This window comes from Dermochelys coriacea, chromosome 10, assembly GCF_009764565.3.
Source record: "Dermochelys coriacea isolate rDerCor1 chromosome 10, rDerCor1.pri.v4, whole genome shotgun sequence".
NCBI lineage: Eukaryota > Metazoa > Chordata > Testudines > Dermochelyidae > Dermochelys > Dermochelys coriacea.
Genome location: NC_050077.1, coordinates 1,706,682 through 1,728,842, shown reverse-complemented (window position 1 = coordinate 1,728,842; position 22,161 = coordinate 1,706,682). Strand labels below are relative to the sequence as shown.

The following is a 22,161-nucleotide window of genomic DNA, read 5'->3' as shown; positions in this document are numbered from 1 at the left end:
ATCTGAAGGTCAGCCTGCATGTGCCGTTTGCCGAATTGTCCGCTTTTATTTACCACCCTGAAAAAGTATAGGTGCTCAGCCTAGGCGGGGGCTGAATGAAGTCAGCTTCCGCGTAAAGGATTTCTGTCAAGAGCTCTCTTCAGCATTCTGAGAGCAGCACATGACAAGCTTGTCTTGCGCTTCCTTCCATAACTGAAACCAGCTAGCAGGAGACGTCTGCCTTTTACACCCCTTAGAACAGAGCCTTTCAGTCTAAACTGTAGAACCACTAAATGTTTAGGTCTCATACTTGGAATTTTCCCCGGTATAAAAAGCCTGGGTTTGGCAAAATTGGGAGGAGCAGGTGTCTGAAATTTGGTGTGACCCCCATTCTGGGGGAGCACCAAAGGGATTGCCCTGGAGCTTAGCGCCTCCAGCAGAGCAGAGGCAAGCGATAAGGGAGCAATGCAATGCCAAGGGGAGCAGGTGAACTAGAGTGCTCTGGGTGCCGTTTGGCTTCAGCCTGATGCGGGCCCTGCTTGTCTTTGGTTTTGCGCGAGGTGGATGGAGGAGCTGAGATCAGGTTAGATGGCAAGCCAGAGAATTTTCCTGTCCCCTTAGTACTTTGGCAGTCTGTTTAGAACCCATGCTGATCTTTCCAACTCTTCATTCCTGGGGAACTTTTGCCCCAGTGAGTCCTTTGTTTATAATTGTTTCAATGAGATGATTGCTCATTTTCCTCACCCCCCCACTCAATAAGCCTCAAACTGTTCACAGTTTAAATTGCAAAAATCTAAGGCTTGAAGCTGTAATGAGTCATTTGCAAGCTCAACATGTGCCAGCCTTTGTTTTGTAGTTCTGCCATTAACATTCTTAATTGAGAAATCTGGCTTAGAAAAGACTTTGAAACATTAGTTGATGTTTTCATGGCTCCCACAAGCATGCTAGGTGGCTCTTAGAGTAGACATGTCTGTTGGAAAAGTCTGTGTAAGAACAAGCAGGTGTGGGGAGAGAAGAGACATTGCCTATCACTGTGGAAGAGTTCCTGGTGATTCTCCCAAACCTCAGCTCTTTCAAGTGTCCCTGCATTGGGTTCCAGGTGCAGGAACATCTACTCTTAGCACAGTAGCCACGAGAACTTGTTTTCTCTTGTGAAACGCATACTCAGAGGGGCAGATCCTGCCTTAGCGCTTGCAGGGAGTGAACCAGCCTCTTAGAATAAATCTAATTTCAGTCACTCAACCAGTTAATATTTTTCCCTGTTTACCATAGGTGTGTCCATTCAGCTTGCGGGTGGTTAGTGTTGTGGGCATAACATACCTATTACCTCAGGAGGAGCGACCCCTCTGCCACCCCACTGTGGAACGGTAAGCACGGCCTTGTCCCCCAGGGGGGCAGAGTGTTTTCCAGTTCACTACTCGCTTGTTCTAGTGTTGAACTTGAAGTATTGCTGCTTAGCCCTTAGGAGATGGGTGCCTTACGTGTGGGAGCATAGACAGACTTTCTAAACCTGGATGGCCATGGATGAATTTTATATTTGTTGTAAGAAAATTCCATTGGAAAACTCCTAGTTGGCACTATGTGGAGAAGGAGAGCAAGTGATTGGAAATAAATGGGGCGAGAAGATGAGAGAAGCTTTGAGAGGCAGGTGTGCGGCACTGGAGATAGTAACAGATGGAGTAAAATGACTGCAAGCCACACGGGCTGCAGATAGAATAGGCCAGGGGAGGCTCTGCCTCCCCTGCCATTGCTGCCAGACCCTTGGTTGTGGGGTTTGGCGGTGATGTTTTTGCTTTATTATGCCCCATGCAGGTTGCGGGGCAGCTAAGGCGGCACATGCCACCTCCCCAACCGCCCTGGAACCTGCATGGGGCATATCAAAAGCATCTTGTAATGGGCGCTTTTCCCCAGGCAGACTGGGTCCGGGGAGGGGAGGCACAGCATGGCTTCGGCCAGCCTTGGACTCCTCCAGCCAAGGTGGGGGCACTCAGGGCTTCAGCTGCCCTGGGGCTCTTGCAGCTGAGGCAGGGGGTCTTGGGGCTTTGGCTGTGGGGAGGGTTCAGGCAGAAGGGGCAGAGTTGGGGGTTAGCCTCCCCAAAGGGCGGCTCCACCCGCTGCCCATGGCAAGCCATGTATAATGTACTGAGCAAGGGCTGTGTTCAGCTGTGCCCAGGATGGGACCATCTCTAGGAGCGAGAGGAGTTCAACTTGCAAGCTGTTAACTGGCATTAGATATGCTAGTGTTGAAGGAAAACAAGGAAGGGACTGTGGGCTCTAAAACGTCTTCTCTCAAATTGGGTTTCTGCCCCCAGAGTGGAACATATTAGAGTAATTCTGCCTTTCCCTAGTACTCCCATCCCACAATGCTTCAGGAACTTACGCAAGAACCACTTCATCCATCATTGCAATGTACACTCATCTACGTGCTTAGATAATGTGTAAGCAGAGTCACATATGTAGCTAGAATAGATTGGAATGCAAAACCATAGGAGCAGCGTGTAACATTACTGCATCATCCTTAAGACAGGGAATGAAGCAAGAAACTGTACCCAAAGGAATATGATGGCCAGCAATAAAATACTGAAGTGATGGGCATAATTAAGGTTAGATTCTGTCATGGTTATTTTTATTAAAAGTCAGGGACAGGTTGTGGGCAATAAACAAAAATTCACAGAAGCTTGTGACCTCTCCCTGACTTTTACTAAAAATACCCTGCGCAGAGGGTAGGGTAAGAGGGGAGGACGGATGGATAAATAGATCACTGCCAGGGGCTTGCAGCTGTTCCAGCCCCCTGCAGCATGGGCTGTCTGCTGCTGCCGCGCCCTGGGGGTGGTCCAGTTGGCCCCAGGGGCTACTTCTGCAGCAGGGCTGACTGCCGCTGCTCCAGCCCAAACGGTGCTGACCCAACCCCAGCCGCTGTTTCAGCCCTGCCCCAGAAGGAGTCACGGAGATCCTGGAAAATCACGGAACCTGTGGCCTCTGACAGAATCATATCCTTAGGCATAATGAAATACCACAAGTAGATCCCCAAATTGGAATTTGGCCAGTTCGCTGGGGCAAAGTTTTGTGGGCACCACTCTTCTCTGTTACGTGCTATAGTACACTGAGTGGCTAGGGCCTCCAATTTTGGATGTGAGAAACCCTTTAAAATTCTTGTCAGTCTTGTCCATGGGACAGTCTTGATTACAGACAAAATCAGCCATTTTTCAAGGGAGAAAATGCTGGAATCCAATTGGCTAACAGAAAATCTGGTTCATACGATGTTTCTCTGGTCGCACATGTTGCTGGCTTCGTAACTTGCTTTATGAGTAGTTTTCTTTGCCCCATTTTGCACAGTGAGGTGTGTCAAGCAGATGAATTGACAAGTAGTTTGTTTCTGGTATCATTTCCTTATTTGATTCCCTGCTGATAGCACAAAGGAAAATCCCCCAGCATATCTGGTCATTCTTGTGAATGGAGACTTTATGGATAAGCTGTTCTTGCTGGATTTTTTTTTTCCTTTTGAGTAGCCTGTCTATATCGATGCAGACGGTTAGCGGCAGTAGTAGCTAAGCTGAAAGACTTGCTTCTCTGATCCAGCTGAGTTCCTACTTCAGAGGGCCCTGCTAGGTTAGCTCAGGGGGTGAGGGTGCGCAGTGGATATAGATATAGATACACACATACACAGTACAGGGTGATTTGAGTTTGACTCAGTGCTATTCTAACCCTACAATGTCTGCTTCTCTCTCTAGGGCACTGAAATCATGTGGACAGGGTGGAACTGCTCATGTGAAGTTAGTGGTAGAATGGGACAAAGAGACTAAAGATTAGTAAGTATGATTGCATTAACTGCAGGGAAATATTTGCAAACAGCCTGGCATAATAGGAAATGCAGCAAAATGTTAAATCCCATAAAATCTCCAGCTTCTGAGATGTTCAGGTGAAACTGTACCTGTAAAGACAGGAGGATCTAGCTACTGGAGCTTCTGTGTGGTGGGATCCCTACTTCTGTTTAGCCTGGATTCCGTAATATACGAGCTGGCTTATCCATCACAAACCATTTGCTCCATGTGCACAGCTCCCATTCATGTCAGAGGGGTCTTAAGCCACCCCATGAATTTCCCATTTCTGCTATCTGATCTAGACCCAAGACTGAGTGAAAACTGCTTTCCTTTCTTTGAGTGAGTTGCTGTAGAGCAGCCTCTTACCAAGGCTGGCTACCTATGGGATGGGACAGATCAAGCAAGCAATACTTCCAGCCTTGCAATGGCTCATCTGTAACGTTGGGATGTGTGTATTGTACAGCTGGTAAATGCCTTGTTTCCCTGATGCAGTTTGTTTGTGAACATGGAGGATGAGTACATCCCAGACTCCGAAAGTGTCCGTCAGCAGAGGGAGCTTCATCACCAACCTCAGTCCTGCAGTTTATCTCAGTGTTTCCAACTTTACACCAAAGAGGAACAGGTAGGAGTCCAGGGCCTGGCCTCTTTAAATATGGAGCGGGAGGTTCTGGAGGAGAATGGGATTCTATCATCTTCTCTGCTGCTTTAGTCACTTCCTGTGCTGCCTAGATTCACTAGTTTGCTGGAGTAGCTGTTCTGCAGACTCACTGGGCTCACTGGGGTGTCGGAGCCCCAGGTTCAAATCCTTCCCCGCCTTAGCAGTGCCTGCCTTTTGAAGGGGTAATACTTTCTGCAGATGTCCTTTACGATAGTCTGGAGACCGTTTGGGCTTCTTTCTTCTCATGGAACTATGCTATTGTGTGTTTCCAAGTCTCTGAGGCAGACCGGGAGGATTTTTTTCTCTTGCAGTGCAGGCTGCCTCTAATGCCTCTATCAGTGCACCTTGGAGCTACAGTGCTCAGTCTGAGCCGCCATGCCCACAGGCCTCCTCAGCAAGCATGCTGACAGTTTCTTCACTCAGTGGTCTTGCCCCTTTCTCTTAGTCTCTATCTAGCAGGGAGTGCTATTAGGAAGGCTGGAGACTCCCCTCGTCTAGATCATGCTGTACTTAACCTCTTGTAGAAGAACTTCTTCAAGCTAGGGAATGTTAGAGGGAGAGACTGCTAGCTTGGTATCGGGTGCTTTCAGAGAGCAGCCTTTTCATGGCTTCTGGGAGGGATGTTCTGTGCATGATAAACATGGGGCTGTAAAGGAGGGTAACATGCAAATGTGATCTACATGCCTGGCCATGAAACAGGCTGGCACAGTCCAAAACGTTAAATTGGGTTCCCCATTTCTTGGGCAGGGGCTGTACGTACACATAGAAAGCCGCGTAGCCTCCAAACTAAGGTCAAGCTGCTCTGCGGTGGCTCAGAAGCATGAGTAGCAACCTTAGGGTAGAGTGTTCGGAACCAGGGACCAACCCCAGACTGGCTGTGAGCTCTATGTAGGGGGTTGGACTAGATGACCTTCTGGGGTCCCTTCCAACCCTGATATTCTATGATTCTATGATTCACCAACCAACTGGGAAGTGTAAACTCCTCAGGCACTATCACAGCCTAATCACAGAGTCCCCTTGGATACTCCCAATTCTGTCTTGCCGCCCCTGGTAAGCTTACTTTTATGTTAGAACGTCCCTTACACCAAGTATCACAATACTATTCAGGACACTCCAGTCTCAAAGGACCAGTCACTTATCCCAGGTCACTTACACTTTGGATCTCCCCCCAAAGACAACGCTTGTAGCCCATCCTATATTAAACTATCTAAAGATTTGTGTAGGAAAAGGATACAAGAGTTTTTTACAAGGTTAAAGCAGGAACATAGACTAACTCATTTGTGAGTATCTAAGTTTTAAAAGATAATAAAAGCTTATATGATGAATAAGCTTTATATGACCCTTAGGGCTAAATCTGGCGGATCTTTTGCTTATGGCAAATAATCCTTGCCCTCGAGTCCAAGCAGCATAGAGATACAGTCCCTCCTTGTTAGGGGCTTTTTTACCGTTGGTCCCCTTCTGCTTTGAGCTGCAAACTGAGCTAATGAGAGGAATTCACTTGCAAGACTCATCCTCATGGGATGTGGGGGGAGAGTAAACACCAGTCTTTTGTCCTTTGATATTCCACTCTAGCTCATCTGGTGTTGATGGGCTTTCTTGTCCAACAGGATAGAACCCCTTCTGTGGGAGACCAGCACTTCACAATAAATGTTTCTCCTGTCTGGTAATTTGCACAGTTGCAAAGGCTTAGAATACAAATGTTCAAATATTACCTTACAGTATGGGATACAGATATTATATGTGAGATTAATGCATGCAGCAGCTCACAAGCATTCAATAAAGTTTTTAAACACAAAACACATCCTTGTAATTCCAGTACCTATTTTAACAATACTAACATGCTGATGAGCCAGACTGACTTCAGCTGTGTATTTGTCCGTGATCCATTGAGCCATGAAGACCATGGGCAAGTGTTCTTGCCCTCAGCAAAAAATGGCTTTCTCATACTGCCAGACCTGTCCATTTATTATGTACGTGTGTGTGTGTGTGAGAGAGAGAGAAACACACGGAAGGGAGTGTTTTGGAAGTGGAAGTAGATGCTTTGCACAGCTGCACTGGCTGAAGTGTCTCCTGCATCCATTCCCTCCATGTTTATTATGCACCATCAATGTGGGGAGCTCCTCTGTGCTGCTGGAAGCCCCGGTTGGCGAGCGTGCCAGCTGACAGTGAAGGTATTTGTAGCCAGTGTCTGGATGCACTGGGTGTGAGTGCATAAGTGAGCAATTGCTGTAGGTAAATGTTTTAATTGAGATGTTTGCCAGCTAACAGCTGCTAATGCTCCTTGTTCTTAGCTTGCTCCAGATGATGCATGGCGCTGCCCCCATTGCAAGCAGCTGCAGCAGGGGAGTATTACACTGAGCCTATGGACTTTACCTGATGTTCTCATCATACATCTAAAGAGGTTTAGACAGGTAAGAAACAGGTGCATGAAGTGGGAGACTCCAAAAGGAACACTGAAAAATGGGTTTTCAAACTACTGACCCTCTGAAGCTAGGCAGTTGATTAGCACTTTGTCTTTGGCTGCATTGCAATTGAACACTGTCCCCAAGTGGCCAATTGTGCTCACTAGAAGTATGAATATCCTAGATGGGCTTGTATTGACACCTGGAGTTGTGGTTCTTGTGCAAACCAAAGTTCCTCAACAGAACTGACACTGTGGTTCAAAGCCGCACCGGAACATGTCGGCATTGCCTGCCTTCCTGTGCGTTCTTCTGTCTGTCATAATCGCTTTCGGCTTTGGAACTTTGCTCTAGTTTCTCTTGCTGCTGTGTTGGTGACTCAGTAGCCTCTGGAGAGAGGAGCTGCAGAGAGAAGTCCCTTACTGTGTGACTGTGCTTCTGCATCATGCATTCCTCTTCTCCTCAAGCTCTGGATCCTCCCTGCCATTGTAAAACACACTTCCTTTTAAACAGGAAGGAGACCGAAGAATGAAACTTCAAAACATGGTCAAGTTCCCTCTGACCGGCTTGGATATGACCCCTCACGTCGTCAAACGCAGTCAGAGTAGCTGGAGTCTGCCATCTCACTGGTCCCCATGGAGACGACCCTACGGTCTTGGAAGGGATCCCGAGGACTATGTCTATGACCTGTATGCTGTGTGCAATCACCACGGCACTATGCAAGGAGGGCACTATACAGGCAAGTGCTCTGCAGCTTTAGACTGATGCACTTTTCAGGGTGGATCTCTGTAGCCTCACTAATATGCCGCCTTCCCAAACCTGCAGGAATCTAGCTTGGCCCCCCTGAGCCTGCTAATAAGGGGCCACTTAGTGTCCAATTTTATAGGTCTGTTTTTATGGCCTTTTGTGACCTGCTTACAGGGAACTGGAACAATGCCCTCTAGGCCCAAACTCCCTTCACACGTCCTACCAAACAGCCTGTGCACAGCTTCTTCTAGTGCCAGTAATTCTAGAAACACAGTAAAATAGCGGATTCCAACTCTAGGTGCTTGGAGAACATGGTGATGAGGGCTGCTGAGTAGGTACTTAGAGCCCTGTTTGACTCTGACAGGAGTTTGCCTGAGTCTGGAGTGCCAATAGGGTTTTAGAAATGAGCTACATGTTAGATGAAACTACAATCAAATCTGACAAAAATGAGTTTCTCCCAGTCATCCTAACTGCTTTTCTTGCAGATAAAAATGCTAAAAAGCCATAAACCTTAGAATGGACAGTCAAGTTAACCCTCCTTACATCTTACCAAATGCTGTTCAGTGCTCGCCTACCACCGGAACTTGTGTTGTATATGAGATGTGGTGATTCTTCAGCTATGTGTGTGCATATCCCAGCAGATCCCTACTTGCTTGTCCTTATGTAGCTCTAAAGAACAGCTGGTGAGAGACAGGAATTCAGCACCTTTCAATGTCTGTGCTCGTGCACTCCCAGCCCAGTGATGAGACACATGCCATTCCCTCCGTGGGTGTTCTCTGGACGTTGTAGTCCTGCAGCACTCTGAATAGGTTCAGTTAAGACACAAGATGCAGCAACAGAGGCAAAATGCCTCAAACAAAAAATAAAACAAATGAAGCTGCCCCAAAGCAGGGGTCCCTTCTCTGGACAGCATGGGGCAACCGTAGGTACCGGCATGTGTGCAATGCACATCTCTGGTGTCTTCAGCAAGCTTCCTGCTGGCCATTCAGAGTATGGGTAGCCAGGATAATAAATCTGTGATCCATCCTTCTCCACTTTGTCTAACTGAGCTTGTGGTAGCGGAAGAGGTTGCTTGCAGTTTGTCATACAGTGGATTTGGCTGCTGGGTTGGCAGGAGTGAAGTGAATGGTGCCTGGTGCTGTGAGGTCTCTAACGCACTCTTCTGTCTGACAGCATATTGTAAGAACTCTGTAGATGGCTTGTGGTACTGCTTCGATGATACTGATGTGCAGCAGTTGGCAGAAAACGAAGTCTGCAAGCAGACCGCTTATATTCTCTTCTACCAGAGGCGCACGATGATCCCATCGTGGTCAGCTAACAGCTCTGTGGCAGGTAAAGCAACGCTGGCTTGGTCAAGGAACTTACCTGGTCTTTTCTTGTAGAACTGAAGGAAGGGCTTTAGCTTAGTGATCAGATCAGCCTTGTGTCTCGCTCCTCGTCAGCCCCTGGTGCACAGGGCTGCTGTGGGAATAGTCAGGGAGCTGGCGTAGCTAACTAGCTGTGCCGCTAGCCCTTGAAGCTGCCCATTCTTAGTGGTGATTTCCGCTTGTGCTGACCAGGTAGGAATAGAGACAGCTCCCAAAGAGCTTAGAGCCTAAGCTCTGGCCATCCTAGAGCATAGGCCTGAGTTTGCTCCCACTGAGGCCTCTTCTAGACACTGGGGAATTCTTCCACTGCTGCTCGTGCACTTGCTCTGTTCTCTGGGGGCTAGTCCTGGGAGACCCACTCCTGTAGCTAATGCACAGGCACTTATACCACAGAGAGAGAAACCCTGCTGGTCAGATCACACTAGCACGGCCGGACTTCGGTCTCCTCAATGCAGAGGGAACCGTAACCAACCTGGCTAGTGTCCGTGCCCAAGGAGCTTCCAGTTCAGTTACTGCGCTCAGCTTTGTTCCTTCTCCCTGCCAGAAGCACGAGGCTTCCTTCCTGGATCCAGTTCAGCTCTGTTTTTTATCTAGGGCACGCTGATCATGTGTATACAGGACTTTGGTCAGTTCCCTTTTGATAGGAGGCCAGCCCACGTATACAGCTCCATGTGTCCCTGGGGCAGCTCCACCTGCATGTTCTCCAGGCATGCTCTCCCTGCTGAAGTGCTGTCAGCTGGCTGCTTCCCAGAATGCACTCCTACAAACAAACTTCTAAGTGTACATGCACCGTGCCTCAGGTGCTATGTACCCAGGTTTCATCATCAAATTTGGTCTGCTGGTTGGATCTTTAGCTTACCTGGCCCAGGCCAGGAACTGATGGGGAGTGCGACGTGACTGTTGATCCATGCCCCCTGGACACAAACTGAAGTGTTACTGGTAATTGGTTGAAGTGGCTGTGCCTCTAATTGGTTACAAAATCATGGGCAAGATGTGATGTGGACAGGGCCTTAAAGAAATCTTAAGAGACTTAATATCCACAAAGGGAGAGACTGATTTTTTTTTTCCTCCCCTCCTTCCCACGAAAGGAAGAAAAATCTCCTTCAGGGAAATCGTACGTGTGCACGCACTGGGGTGGGGCAGGGTTAGAGGAAGGAATACCACCTCCGAGGGGCTGTGAGTTGAAGAATATAGTAAGGGGAAAGTTGAATATGAAGGGGAGAAAGTAAATAGGTGAGTCTTGGAGCCCATTTTGATTGGGATGTTTTGTCTGTGTAGCAGCCAGTCAGATTGCCGGAGCATTATTCTTCAATTTAAAATTTTTTTTTTTTTAAAGCTAGCCAGTCTGAAGTTAGTTTGTTCATCCAATTACAGTGATATGCTATAAATATAATCTGGTCTGTCATTGGTAGAATCTCACTAATTCACTAAGCCAACCAAATGCAGCAAGTCAGTCAACTGCAGGGAGTGACTCATCCATCGTGGGGTCGGATAGAAGTGAAGGCACGGGGGTGTTGGGGCAGGATCAGGATAGCTGCTGTGGGTCTGAGTGGCAGCCTGGGCTGATTTCTGCTCCAGTGGCACTCTTGCTGCAGTTCACATGCTGCTGGAGGAAGAGTTTTACTTTATGGGCCAAACCATGTGATGTGAATGTGGATTTATTGCTACAGCTAGTCAGAACATTGCAGTCACATAGACACAGCTCTGGTTTCCGGGAGTTAGAGTTGAATCCCAGTGATAGGAATCAGAGTAGCAGCCGTGTTAGTCTGTATTCGCAAAAAGAAAAGGAGGACTTGTGGCACCTTAGAGACTAACACATTTATTTGAGCATAAGCTTTCGTGAGCTACAGCTCACTTCATCGGATGCATTCGGTGGAAAATACAGCGGGGAGATTTATATACACGGAGAACATGAAACAATGGGCGTTACCATACACACTGTAAGGAGAGTGATCACTTAAGATGAGCTATTACCAGCAGGAGAGTGTGTGTGGGGGGGAATCTTTTGTAGTGATGATCAAGGTGGGCCATTTCCAGCAGTTGACAAGAACATCTGGGGAACGGGGGGGGGGAGGAATAACATGGGGAAATAGTTTTATTTTGTATAATGACCCGTCCACTCCCCGTCTCTAATCAAGCCTAAGTTAATTGTATCTGGTTTGCAAATTAATTCCAATTCAGCAGTCTCTCATTGGAGTCTATTTTTTGAAGTTTTTTTTTGTTGAAGGATAGGCACTCTTAGGTCTGTAATCGAGTGATCAGAGAGACTGAAGTGTTCTCCGACTGGTTTTTGAATGTTATAATTCTTGACATCTGATTTGTGTCCATTTTATTCTTTTACGTAGAGACTGTCCAGTTTGGCCAATGTACATGGCAGAGGGGCATTGCTGGCACATGATGGCCTATATCACATTGGTAGATGCGCAGGTGAACGAGCCTCTGATAGTGTGGCTGATGTGATTAGGCCCTATGATGGTGTCCCCTGAATAGATATGTGGACAGAGTTGGCAACAGGCTTTGTTGCAAGGATAGGTTCCTGGTAGGAATGTAATTTGGTTGTGATCAATCAGTGCCTTGGTAGGGGGGTGTGATCTGTAATTGGCCACATGCTGCTGGTCTGATTTCAGTGCCCTGACCCCTCTGCAGGCTCTACAAGCTCTTCTCTTTGTGAACACTGGGTGAGCCGGCTTCCTGGCAGCAAACAGCCCAGCATCGCCTCAGCAGCTTCCTCACGACGCACGTCTCTGGCCTCGCTTTCGGAATCGGTTGAGCTGACTGGTGAACGGAGTGAAGATGATGGTGAGCGTTCTGGCGCACTGTGTGGGCAGGGGGTTATAAAATCAAAACGGGTCTGTGGATCCAGTGTTTCCTCTCAATACAGACTCTCTCGTAGGATAGCAGCAGAATGCATACAGCCCCGGGAGCGGGCTCCCTAATCTGAACAGGGTGTGCTCAGGAGGCAGGCAGGCAGTGTCCCCAGCCTCTGGGAGCAACAGACAGTGGATCAAGGAGTGCTAGGAGACTGAGTGGCACTGATGGGCTGCCCTTTTTTGGGAGTGTGGGAACCAGCATAGAGGGCCTTTGAGAGGAAGAAAATGTAAGGTGGAAACCACAGCATGTGCCCAGCCCCTCTAGAAAATGTTTTTTTTTTTTTTTGAGAATTAAGTTCTTCCATGTTTGCAGGGAGCAATATCAGGCTGACATTCCACGTGCGTTTAGTGTAGAGCAGGGGTTCTCAAACTTCATTGCACCATAACCCCCTTCTGACAACAAAATTCTGACAACATGGCCCCAGGAGGCGGGCTGAAGCCCGAGCCCACTCGAGCTCTGCTGTCCTGGGGGTGCCAAAGCCGAAGACCAAGGGCTTCAGCCCCAGGCAGGGGTCCTGTAACCCGAGCCCTGCCGCCCAGGGCTAAAGCCCTCGGGTTTCGGTTTCGGCCCCGGGTGGTAGGGCTTGAGCTTTGGCCCTGAGCCCCAGCAAGTCTAAGCCAGCCGTGGCAACCCCATTTTAAATGGGGTCATTGCCCACTTTGGGGTCCTGACCCACAGTTTGAGAACTGCTGGTGTCATGTTGCCATGCTCAAAGCACGCATGGGGCGCGATCTTCTCATTTCCCCAGGAAAGAGAATGCTAGCAGATTCACCTTTACAAATACCCTGACAGCTGCTGGCTGCACCCTGCTTCTCCAGGATTTCTCTATGTGCTTCTGGCTTAGCTTTCAGAGTTACAAAACTAAGTGTTGCTCTCTTCCCCTGCAGGGGGGTTCTCGACTCGACCCTTTGTAAGAAGTGTCCAGCGTCAGAGCTTGTCTTCTAGATCCTCTGTCACCAGCCCTCTGGCAGTAAATGAAAATGGCGTCCGGCCATCCTGGTCGCTGTCTGCAAAGCTGCAGATGCGTTCCAACTCTCCTTCACGCTTCCCTGGAGACTCCCCTGTGCGCACTTCTGCCTCAACACTGGAGAAGATCGGGGAGGCTGCTGATGATAAAGTGTCCACCTCCTGCTTTGGCAGCTTAAGGAATCTCTCCAGCAGTTACCTGGAACCAAGCGACAGCAGCAGCAGGCAAGAACATAGGACTGTGGGCAGAGCCCCTCTGGCTGTCATGGAAGGGGTGTTCAGAGAGGAATCTGCTGCAAGGAAATCGAATTCTGCTTTCATGGACCCGTATGGGAAAAGCTCAGTGCAAGCAGACAGGAGCCACCTGGCTCTGGACCCTTTTGATAACAACAATCAAATTGCTTTTGTGGATCAGAGTGACTCTGTAGAGAGCTCTCCAGTCAAAGAGGTGAAAGCCCCCAGTGGGACAGGGCTGCTTTCCGAGAAGGCAGATGGCACCCCCAAGAAAGCTCCCAGCTCCAAAGGCATTTCTGAGCCAGATAAAAGTTTGAGGAAAGGAAGGACAGTCTTGTCTAGCCAAGAATCCCCAATTTCTCACCCTTCTTCTGCCTCTGCCCCTCCTTTAAAGACCTCTCAGAAGATTTCCCATTCCAGAAGCAAGACCGATTCTTCCAGGACTAGTGGGCGACATGCAAATCCTGCTTCCAGCCAGGCTAGAAAGGAATCTGGTGCCAAACTCCAGGAAACTGCTTTGTCATGGGCTCAACAGAAACACAAGTCAGTTTCTTCCCCATCCTCCACAGCTGTCAAGAAAACTATTTCAGGCTCAGTGACACGGGGGCCCTCTGCTGGGAAGAGCAGGACTTCAGACCGAAGCCTCAGCAGGGAGGGCTCCAAGGTAAGCCTTGGTTCGGATAAGATCAGTGTCAATTCTAGTTCAAGAACTAGCTCTCCTCGGATAAGCCAGCCTAGAAGCGAGAGCAGAGCAATGGACAGCAAGCATGTGCGGAGCTCCTCTATGGCCAGCCTGAGGTCCCCAAGCATCAGCATGCGTTCAGGTTTAAAGAGGGACAGCAAGTCGGAAGATAAAGGGCTGTCTTTCTTCAAATCAGCCCTAAGGCAGAAGGAGACCCGACGGTCGGCTGATCTGGGGAAGACGACAATGCTTTCAAAAAAGACTGCAGGTGGCTCCTCCAAGCCAGGCAGTAAAAATGTGGCAGAAGACAAGTCAGAGAAGAGCAGCCTCCCACCATCCTCTCATGCAAACACCAAGGTTGCTGTGAAAGAGAAGCTTGCCCCAAAAGATGCCCCATCCAGCAAACATTCTCTGCTGTCCAGCCGCAAATCCAAGTCTTCCCAGCTAGATCCCGGAGCGCAGTCACCTTCCAGTGACAAACAGTCTGCTGACAAGTCGTTAAAAAAGTTACCTTCCAGCATGCACATGTCTGCACGGCCTTCTCCAAAACCTCAGTGAGATGCTGCAATCCAGGTGTTTTTCTTTCTCCTGCTGAGAGCTAATTTATGCTGAGTTCTTGTTGTTTCTTTGTTCATGTGCCTAATGTGTGTTAGAGGAGAACTTAACTGCAAATTGGTAAAGCGCCTTTTGATTCTGCCATCAAACCAAATAGCCACAGCTGGCCAGCATTGATACCAAGTGAAGTCCATCTGGAGTCATAGAATATAAACACAACTGTCCCATAGCACTTGTACGGTCTCTTTATAGAAAAATGCAACAACTTTCTTCAGACACCAGGTTTGAAACCTGTGACTCCATTATACTGTAACTAGCGTGCTTTATAGAACTGTGAACTAATATTCCATTGGTTTTAGTCTAAGCAGGCTCCATCTGTGTTGATGGGTGGCCTGGTTCTTGGCTGCAGAAGATGCTAAGGGAACTGTGAAAAAGAGAGACTGCTGCTTCTTTGTGCTCTCCCCAGTCCCCCATTTTTCAAGCTTTTTAAAGGGCAATATCTCAACACTAATGTTGTTTCTCAGGTATATACTCAGCCAGTATAGGAGGGTTAGCATTAGTGACCGGACAGATCCAAAAGGTACTCCCATGTATGTATGTGCAGAACAGGGTTCATATTTTCATTCCAACAGGCTTAATTTTTGTTGTTGCATATCTGGAGACTCCACTGTCTGCTCTAGCTTCCTTCTTCCTTTGAAGTGCTACACTAAGCTGCAGAGAAAATGACTAGTCAGTTTCTAGCCATTAGTTGTGAAATGTCCATGGTGAAAGATTATTACAATGCCTAGAAAGACAGCTGGAATTCCGAGTCTTGAATAGTGACGCTGGTAGGACCCTTATCGTTAAACTCCTGAGAAGCATTTTCTAACACACATGCTCGGATGCTTCATTGTAGTGGCATCTCTCTATCTGCTGGAGAAGTGAATAGATAACCACATGTTCTCTGCTCCCTTTTTGCATTTTCCGAGTGTGTTTCAACGCACCTCTGTGTGGCTAAGCCAAAATGCTGCGGGGTAGCATTTGGACTAATAGTGTAGTTCCACATTCTTCTCTTCATTCTACGTTTCTAATGCTTGCTGATGGGTCCAGCTGCAACAATGTCTTACAAGTCTGGTTTCTTATCCTTTGGGGAATTCTGTCAGGGTTAAAACACTACATCGGCAACATCTTTGCACACACTTTCTCTTTGAAAGGTGGCTTCTCTTCCCTCCAGTCCTTTGATACACATGTGGCATTGTCTGTTTTTATTTCATGAGATGATGATGAATTGCATTCTCATTTTAAGAAAACAACAAACTGTGTCCTTTCCAAACTTGTGTTTTGTGATAAATGGTGTATAATAGCAGAGTTGTACTGTGTGTACAAATCATCTCCAGTTTACATTATGATGTACATTAATTCTTTGCCTGTCACATGAACACTTCTGGCTCTGTGAGCTTAGTGTGTGGACAGACCTATTTATTAACCTTTCCTGCTCACTATTACAGTAACAAATGGCCCTGGAACAAATAGTTATTGTTAAATATCTGGTTCAATCTCCTCTTTTGAACCTCTTGGGAAAGTTGCTCACAGGTCACTGATTGTGACTGCTATTTGATCACTTACACTTAGTTCATCTGCAACAAGCTGTTGAGAAATTTACTTTCAGGGTAGCTTCATCTTGGTAATACACAAGACTTGCATATACGGCCTCATGCGTGATTGTGCATACCACAAAGCTCTATGTAACCTGTGAATATGAACCCAAGTGCAGTGTAACCCACACCATCCCGTCCAGACCGTGTGCTCTGCAGGACAAGCGTTCTTGATAACTAGTAGCAGTGCTATAGCCTGTAACACCTCTCTGTACTCTGCCTGACTTTCCATGTTATGGATTATGCTTTAAAACCCAAACATGGCCCCATTCTCCATTCGTTCCTGTGTCGCACTTAATGGAGCAAAAGGGGGCAAGAAGCATAGAAAATTACCTTAATTTGTGAAGCTGGATTTTGTTTCTTGTACCCCGTTTCCTAAACAGGCAGGAGTTACTGGGCATATTCCCTCTAGTCGTAAATTTCTACCTAAAACTTCTGATATTGAAGCATTAGTTTAAAGCTTTGTCGTCGTGAGAGCGCAAACCATTTTAGCTCCTTTATTGCAACAGCTCTTCTAGCAGGAACACCTTTCCAGTAGCCTGTGCCAACGTGGTCCGACATCTCGCTATAGGCTGGACCTAGTTTGATACATTTCCTAATGAGGTGGCATTGTGCAAAGTGACCTTATGGAATAGCTTGTGCACTCATTCATTGTGCAATTCCTGTATTACATACAGCTGAAAGTTGATTTAAGGTTTCCAAATGGTAGCTTTACTACTTGCGTTCGCTGCCTTATTGAAGCAAATTTGCAGCAATGTCTTGAGACTGTGTTGTGGACCAATGCTAATCCAATGCGCCAGTACCATGTGGTGAGTTTGCTATATAGACATAAGCTGCAGCACCAAAATGGGAACAAGAAGTTTATTGTTGCCAAATATTCTAATTAAGATCAATAACAGCCAAACTGCCCCGTTCTGGTGGGTAACTCCAATCTTTCTCTGGGGTCTGCGAATAATCCCTCTTGGGAATTCCTACGTGCTCCAAAATCCTCTCCTCTTCTGCAAACTGTCCAATGCGTGTTGGTATCTGCGCGTTTGAAAACAGGAACTATGATACACTATGATACACTTACGTCTGGTCAATCCCGCCCATCTGAAGTTTTTAGAATATCCCCCTCTTCCCATTAATTTTCATCTCTAGGGAAGAGTATAATAAAATCTCTCAAAGTGAGTGACTATTCTTCTGTGGCAGACTGCCTGCACTTCATATATATTTTTGCTGCAGTATATTTTTGACTAGGGCAGGCTGAGCCATACAGCAAATCACTTCGGTTCATATAGGGCGGTGGATTTCTGTTGGTGGTCTCATGAAGTGCACAACTTTGGGCAAAGTGAGTAAAATATGATGGCCATGACTCTTGCCAGTAACTAGAACTGGAGCTGTATCTTTATGGGCAGATGAAACCCAAACACAAAACTGTCTAGAAAGTGTGATGGTCGTTCACTGCTTTTCTCTGCATCCTCTCCCCTTGGGTTCTGTTGATATCAATAGAACGTGAAATTCTGGGCATATGTGTTGCTTGACCAGAAAAGAACCACTCTGAATATGAATCTAAGCCAAGCATCTGTCCTGCTAGCCCTCATTGAACCAGTTATGGGGAGTAGATTTTTCTAGGGCCATTGGCATGATTTTGGAGCTTCCCAGTGAGGAGATTTGGGGAGGAGGGACATCTCAATCTTTCCCTCACTTCCCCCATCAATCTGCTTTTTCTCCTTCCTGCAAGATGAGGAAGGGGAAGAAGTTGGTGTGTGCTGTTGTCCAACACAACAGAGCAATCCTAAATTAGGGGTAACCTCAGTACGGGGTCCCTTTTGGCTGTGAGTTTTGCAAGTCCTAAAAGCTAGGTCTGGCAGGGGTTTATGTCTTAGTCCTTTAAAGGTCTTGGACTGCCCTGAAGCAGTTACCTGTACCAGGTTTACAGTAACTTAATTCTGCTTTGGCTCCCAGAGCAGCTCATACCTAATGTGGAGGAGATGCAACCTGGGGGATGGCAGGACCCAGGATGCCATTCTGATCTCATGGATTTGTATGCTGGGTCCTGTAGTCTTCATGCCTGCAGCTCTGAATTAAAGACAAGTGGCTGTAATCCTGCTCCATTTTATTAGTCACGTGCAGCCTTTGGGCCTCTCTTGAATTGCCAGTGTGGCCTTTAGTGGGGTCGAGTCTGGTCTCCAGCTTGTTTAGCTCACAGGTGAGACCCTGTAAGATCAGAGACTGGTAAACTGGAAGAGAAAGTTACTAGATGTGAGAGTCCTTTTGAGTAGGGAATCCCAGTGCTAGCTCTGTCTTTGAACTTCCAGCCACAATCCTCGGAGGAGAAGGGAGAGAGTTGGTCATCTTGAAGGGCTTAAGAGATGGTTATAACCATCTCTGGGTGGGCCTGATATGAATGAATTCATTTCTTAAACTGTGGAGATTCAAATGTCTCTAGTTACTCGCTTGTAATCCTGATGTCTTACCTTCTGATTGCGGAAGAGCTGAGCCTTCATTCCATAGCTAGATTCTTGCTAGAGCCATCTGAAGAAATTATTTTCACCCTTCTGGGCAAAATTTTATGGGTAGTATTTAGTAGTATGTTAACTATATAAGTACATTTTAAATGAAATGTATTTATAGAGGCACCTTGTACTTTGTATTACTTGCATTTGATAGGCAAACTGGTGCCTACAATTCTTTGTAAGTGATAGGTGGCTCACTTTGGATGGATGTACAAACTTTTTTAACTCTCTAAAACTTATGCAATCTGTATGGCTAAGTCAAAAACCACACGCTTTAGATAGAAAACTAACAGCTTAATTACAGTACATTTGGCCCACTGCAAGTTCCCCAGTCTCTACACACACAGCTGTCTTCTTGTCACAACATACATTTGAGCATGACCAACCATTTTTCCTAAGAAATTAAGACCATTTTTGCATGGCGATTCTTGTTATTTCCTGACTGCATGCACTTATTAACTATGCAAGCATTAAGATAAACTAGAGATTGCACTGTCAGTATCACAAGCTATTAGGTAGACTCTGGGGTTCTGGTTTTGAGTCCTGGTGCGGCTGCATGTCAGCACAGAAAGTATCAAGCACCAGAGAGGAGCATGTATCTGGTTTCTTGCTTTATTTGCACATCTTTGATTCTCTTTCCTTTGCAGAATTTTGGATTACTGACAAGACTGCAGTGTAGAGTAAAATCAGAAAGGAATCTGAAGTGTTGAAATGAGAACAAACTGTTTTTTTATATATTTTTAACCGGAATAGCCTGACTCTGTTATGTTCTGTATGTAGCCTGCTACTTTCTATATGGTTTTAATGGCCCATTCTGTACATCATGCTGAGAGACAAGGAGGTCACCTGTAGCGGTGTTGACAGTCTAAAAGAGCTTTTGTAGAATTTCAGTGCTCTCTCAGGGAGTGGTTACCAGCCATTGGCATGTTGACTATGTTGGCACATCAGGCTTTGGTGACTGGGACCTTAGGTTCCTCCCTGAATGATAAGCTTTTGTCCTAGGCCCTGCTGTTCACTGGCTGTCTACAATCCATTGTGTACCCCAGGCTATGACCACCAAGCCTCAGTCCTTTGTGAGTGCAGACTCCATGGTTGGTAGAGCATGCACAGCCTAATGGGAGCATCATGGGGTTGGCTGAGATCTTAGCTTGGTACAGGTGCCCAAGGAGGTTGAGAACAGCTGGTCTAAGGGACTGTGCCCTCTTAATTCAAAGATGGGTTTCAAGACTTCTTGAGGGATTGGGCATTTTTAGTATGGAAAACTGAAGAGCCACAATGAAATGTGGCCCCGATAGGAGATATTCCCTCTTATACAGACATCTTTTCCATCGCCAACAATTCAGTCAGTCATTGGTCACATCTAGGACATCCTTACTGCCCCCATTTCTTTGTGGCATCTGTTCCAGGACCCTTTTTTCTCAGTTGAACAGCAGTTATAAAGAACGTTTTTGTTTTGAAATGACATTCCAAATCATTTTACTGTAATCCTCTTTATCTTTGCTGTCATTTGCCTACTAATCCAAAATAATTTGGCAGTATCTCGTGTTGTTTGTGGAGGCAACTGAAATTTAGTTTTAATCTGTGGTGAGATGAAAGTACTACATGGTTTTCTTAATAAAAGCACCACAAAGCATTTATTACCAATGGGAGCTTTATTTTGCAGAACAAAGATAAAATGAAGATTCCTACAGTATTTTTCCATTTTTTTCAAAGCTTAGCGGGGTTTTTTAAAAAGCTACTAACATCCAGTATACCTGCAAATAGTATTTAAATGGCACAGATTAAAACTAGGTGCAAACATACATTCTATTCCACTCTTAAGGTCCTGCAGCACAAACCCTTTTCAAGAAAGCTTGTGTTAAGATGCAGCATTTATGCAATGCAATATGGAAATGTTTCTAGGTGCTATACAGCCTTGGGTAGTATTAAACACCAGGGGATATAGGCTACACATGGCTAGAACACTTGGCCTTCAGAGTATACAGGTTTGCTCACCAACTGTGCCTCACCATTGGTTAAAATTGAATTTTAAGTCCCATTACAAATGCAGTTTCTCTTCTGGTCACCAAATTTCAGATTTTACACTGGAATATCTACAGTTCTAAAAGCTGCATGTCATATCACTGTACGCTGATACTGGGCAGTGGGGATCACCCCACCTTTGATACTCTTCTGTATTTTAATGTTTTTGAACTGTACAGTAATCTGGAAAGCAGGCTGTCTTTACTTGGGGTTGAACATTGTACCATAAAAACTTTTAAATTATTTGAGGACAAGTGCATGAGACTGTGATGCCTTTTATTATTTATTTGTATGTTTTATTATTCGAGGTGTATGCACTTTTAATATGCAGAATTTATATTTTTATGTTAAAAGATCATTTTCTTTCAGAAAGAAGAGTTTTGAATACAAGGAATTGGAATTAAGTGGAAAAAGTGGGAAAATGTAATAAAATACAATAAATTTATTACCATGCATTTTGGCTGTGTGAGCTTTCTTCAGAGGTGAGGGGTTGGTGCCTGCTACCCAAGGCATGTGGTTCGGATTCATCCCATAAACCTGCCCCTTCTTCATATCTGCGCTACTCCCTGTTTTTCCCTTTCTCCACTTCGCTCCACCTTGGCCACAGACTAACTTCTCCCTTTGGGGTCTCACTGCCATTTCTGGGTTGGCCTCCCTTCTCCATGCACCCCTATGCTCAAACCCTTTCCTGAACCTGGTCTGACACCACGTCTTTCCTGCCAGTTCTCTCCTTCAGGCCAGGCCAAGGGTCACACACAAAGATGGCATTGTCATGCTGTGGCCACTCAACTGCAATCAGCCCCTTGGCTTCACCGGGTATTCCCTCTCCCTCCTCTGTTCTCATGCTACTGCCTGGACTTGTGAGCTCTAGAGTACAAGGACTACATGGCTTTGAGTGCAGTGTGTCTAGCGTACAGGTGGTATACAGAGCCTTTATACCTGACATTGCAGTTTAGTGACGGGGGGGGGGTTGTCTCTTGTCCCTGTGAGCAAATAGGAGATAAGCCAGATCCAAAGGCACTTTTTACAGTTAGATGAGATTTTACAACGTTCAAATTACATGGTTCGTGTCTTGCTGGTGGGTAGTGTAGAATCTCCTTTGTGGCCGCTAGATGGCACAACCATCCTGTTATCCCTGACAGGGAGGCAAGTTTTAGAAACTCATCTGGAGGCTCCTCAGGTCTGCAAACTCCTAGAGGAGTGAAGTGTTTTGATGACTTGGGCTCGGTGGGTTTATATACCACTGAGGCGGGATTTTCATGGAATTGGTTCTCCAAGATGCAGTGCAGACCTAAAGGGAGCGAATGTCCATGATTCCGGTGTTTGCTCAGAGCCCCTTGTTGGATGCACAACAAATCCTACTTCACTCCACTGCCTCCTGCCCAAGGCCCTTCTCCGCAGGGTCCCTTGCTCAGCTTTGAAAAGTGTCAGCAACTAAATCAGGGCTTCACCCAATCCGTCCCAGAAATCCACTCTAGTACTGCTCTGCTCAGCTCAGCTCTGCTTGTGCCGGGGATGGCATGGTAGGTTGGTAAGGCGGTGCTGAGAGCTTCAGGCAACTCAGGCCACTCCCTGGCCCTGAATCACTTTGCCATGTGCTCTTCAGCAAAGCCAAAAAGATCCAGTGTGTCGTGTTCAATGTCAGTTTACCCTTGCATAGCAGGGGAGACCATCTGGGAAAACAGATGGTTAAGTTGCTGCGCAGGACAATAGTGATCTAGAACTTTC

General features: G+C 46.6%; 1 protein-coding gene across 2 annotated transcripts in view; it reads left to right on the top strand.

The window, feature by feature from the left end:
• The window catches only part of USP31 (ubiquitin specific peptidase 31), a 63,682-nt gene extending 42,794 nt beyond the window's left edge, over window positions 1–20,888 (top strand). The window contains exons 9-16 of one of the 2 annotated variants that reach the window (XM_038419187.2): window positions 1,252–1,346; window positions 3,711–3,788; window positions 4,293–4,422; window positions 6,750–6,869; window positions 7,371–7,596; window positions 8,778–8,936; window positions 11,618–11,770; window positions 12,730–20,888. In XM_038419187.2, coding sequence (XP_038275115.1) covers window positions 1,252–1,346; window positions 3,711–3,788; window positions 4,293–4,422; window positions 6,750–6,869; window positions 7,371–7,596; window positions 8,778–8,936; window positions 11,618–11,770; window positions 12,730–14,282 — 2,514 coding nt within the window. In that variant the 3' untranslated portion in view covers window positions 14,283–20,888. The remainder of the gene's footprint in view (window positions 1–1,251; window positions 1,347–3,710; window positions 3,789–4,292; window positions 4,423–6,749; window positions 6,870–7,370; window positions 7,597–8,777; window positions 8,937–11,617; window positions 11,771–12,729) is intronic. The other variant, XM_043493436.1, reaches the window with a different exon arrangement.
• The last annotated feature ends 1,273 nt before the right edge of the window (window positions 20,889–22,161 follow it).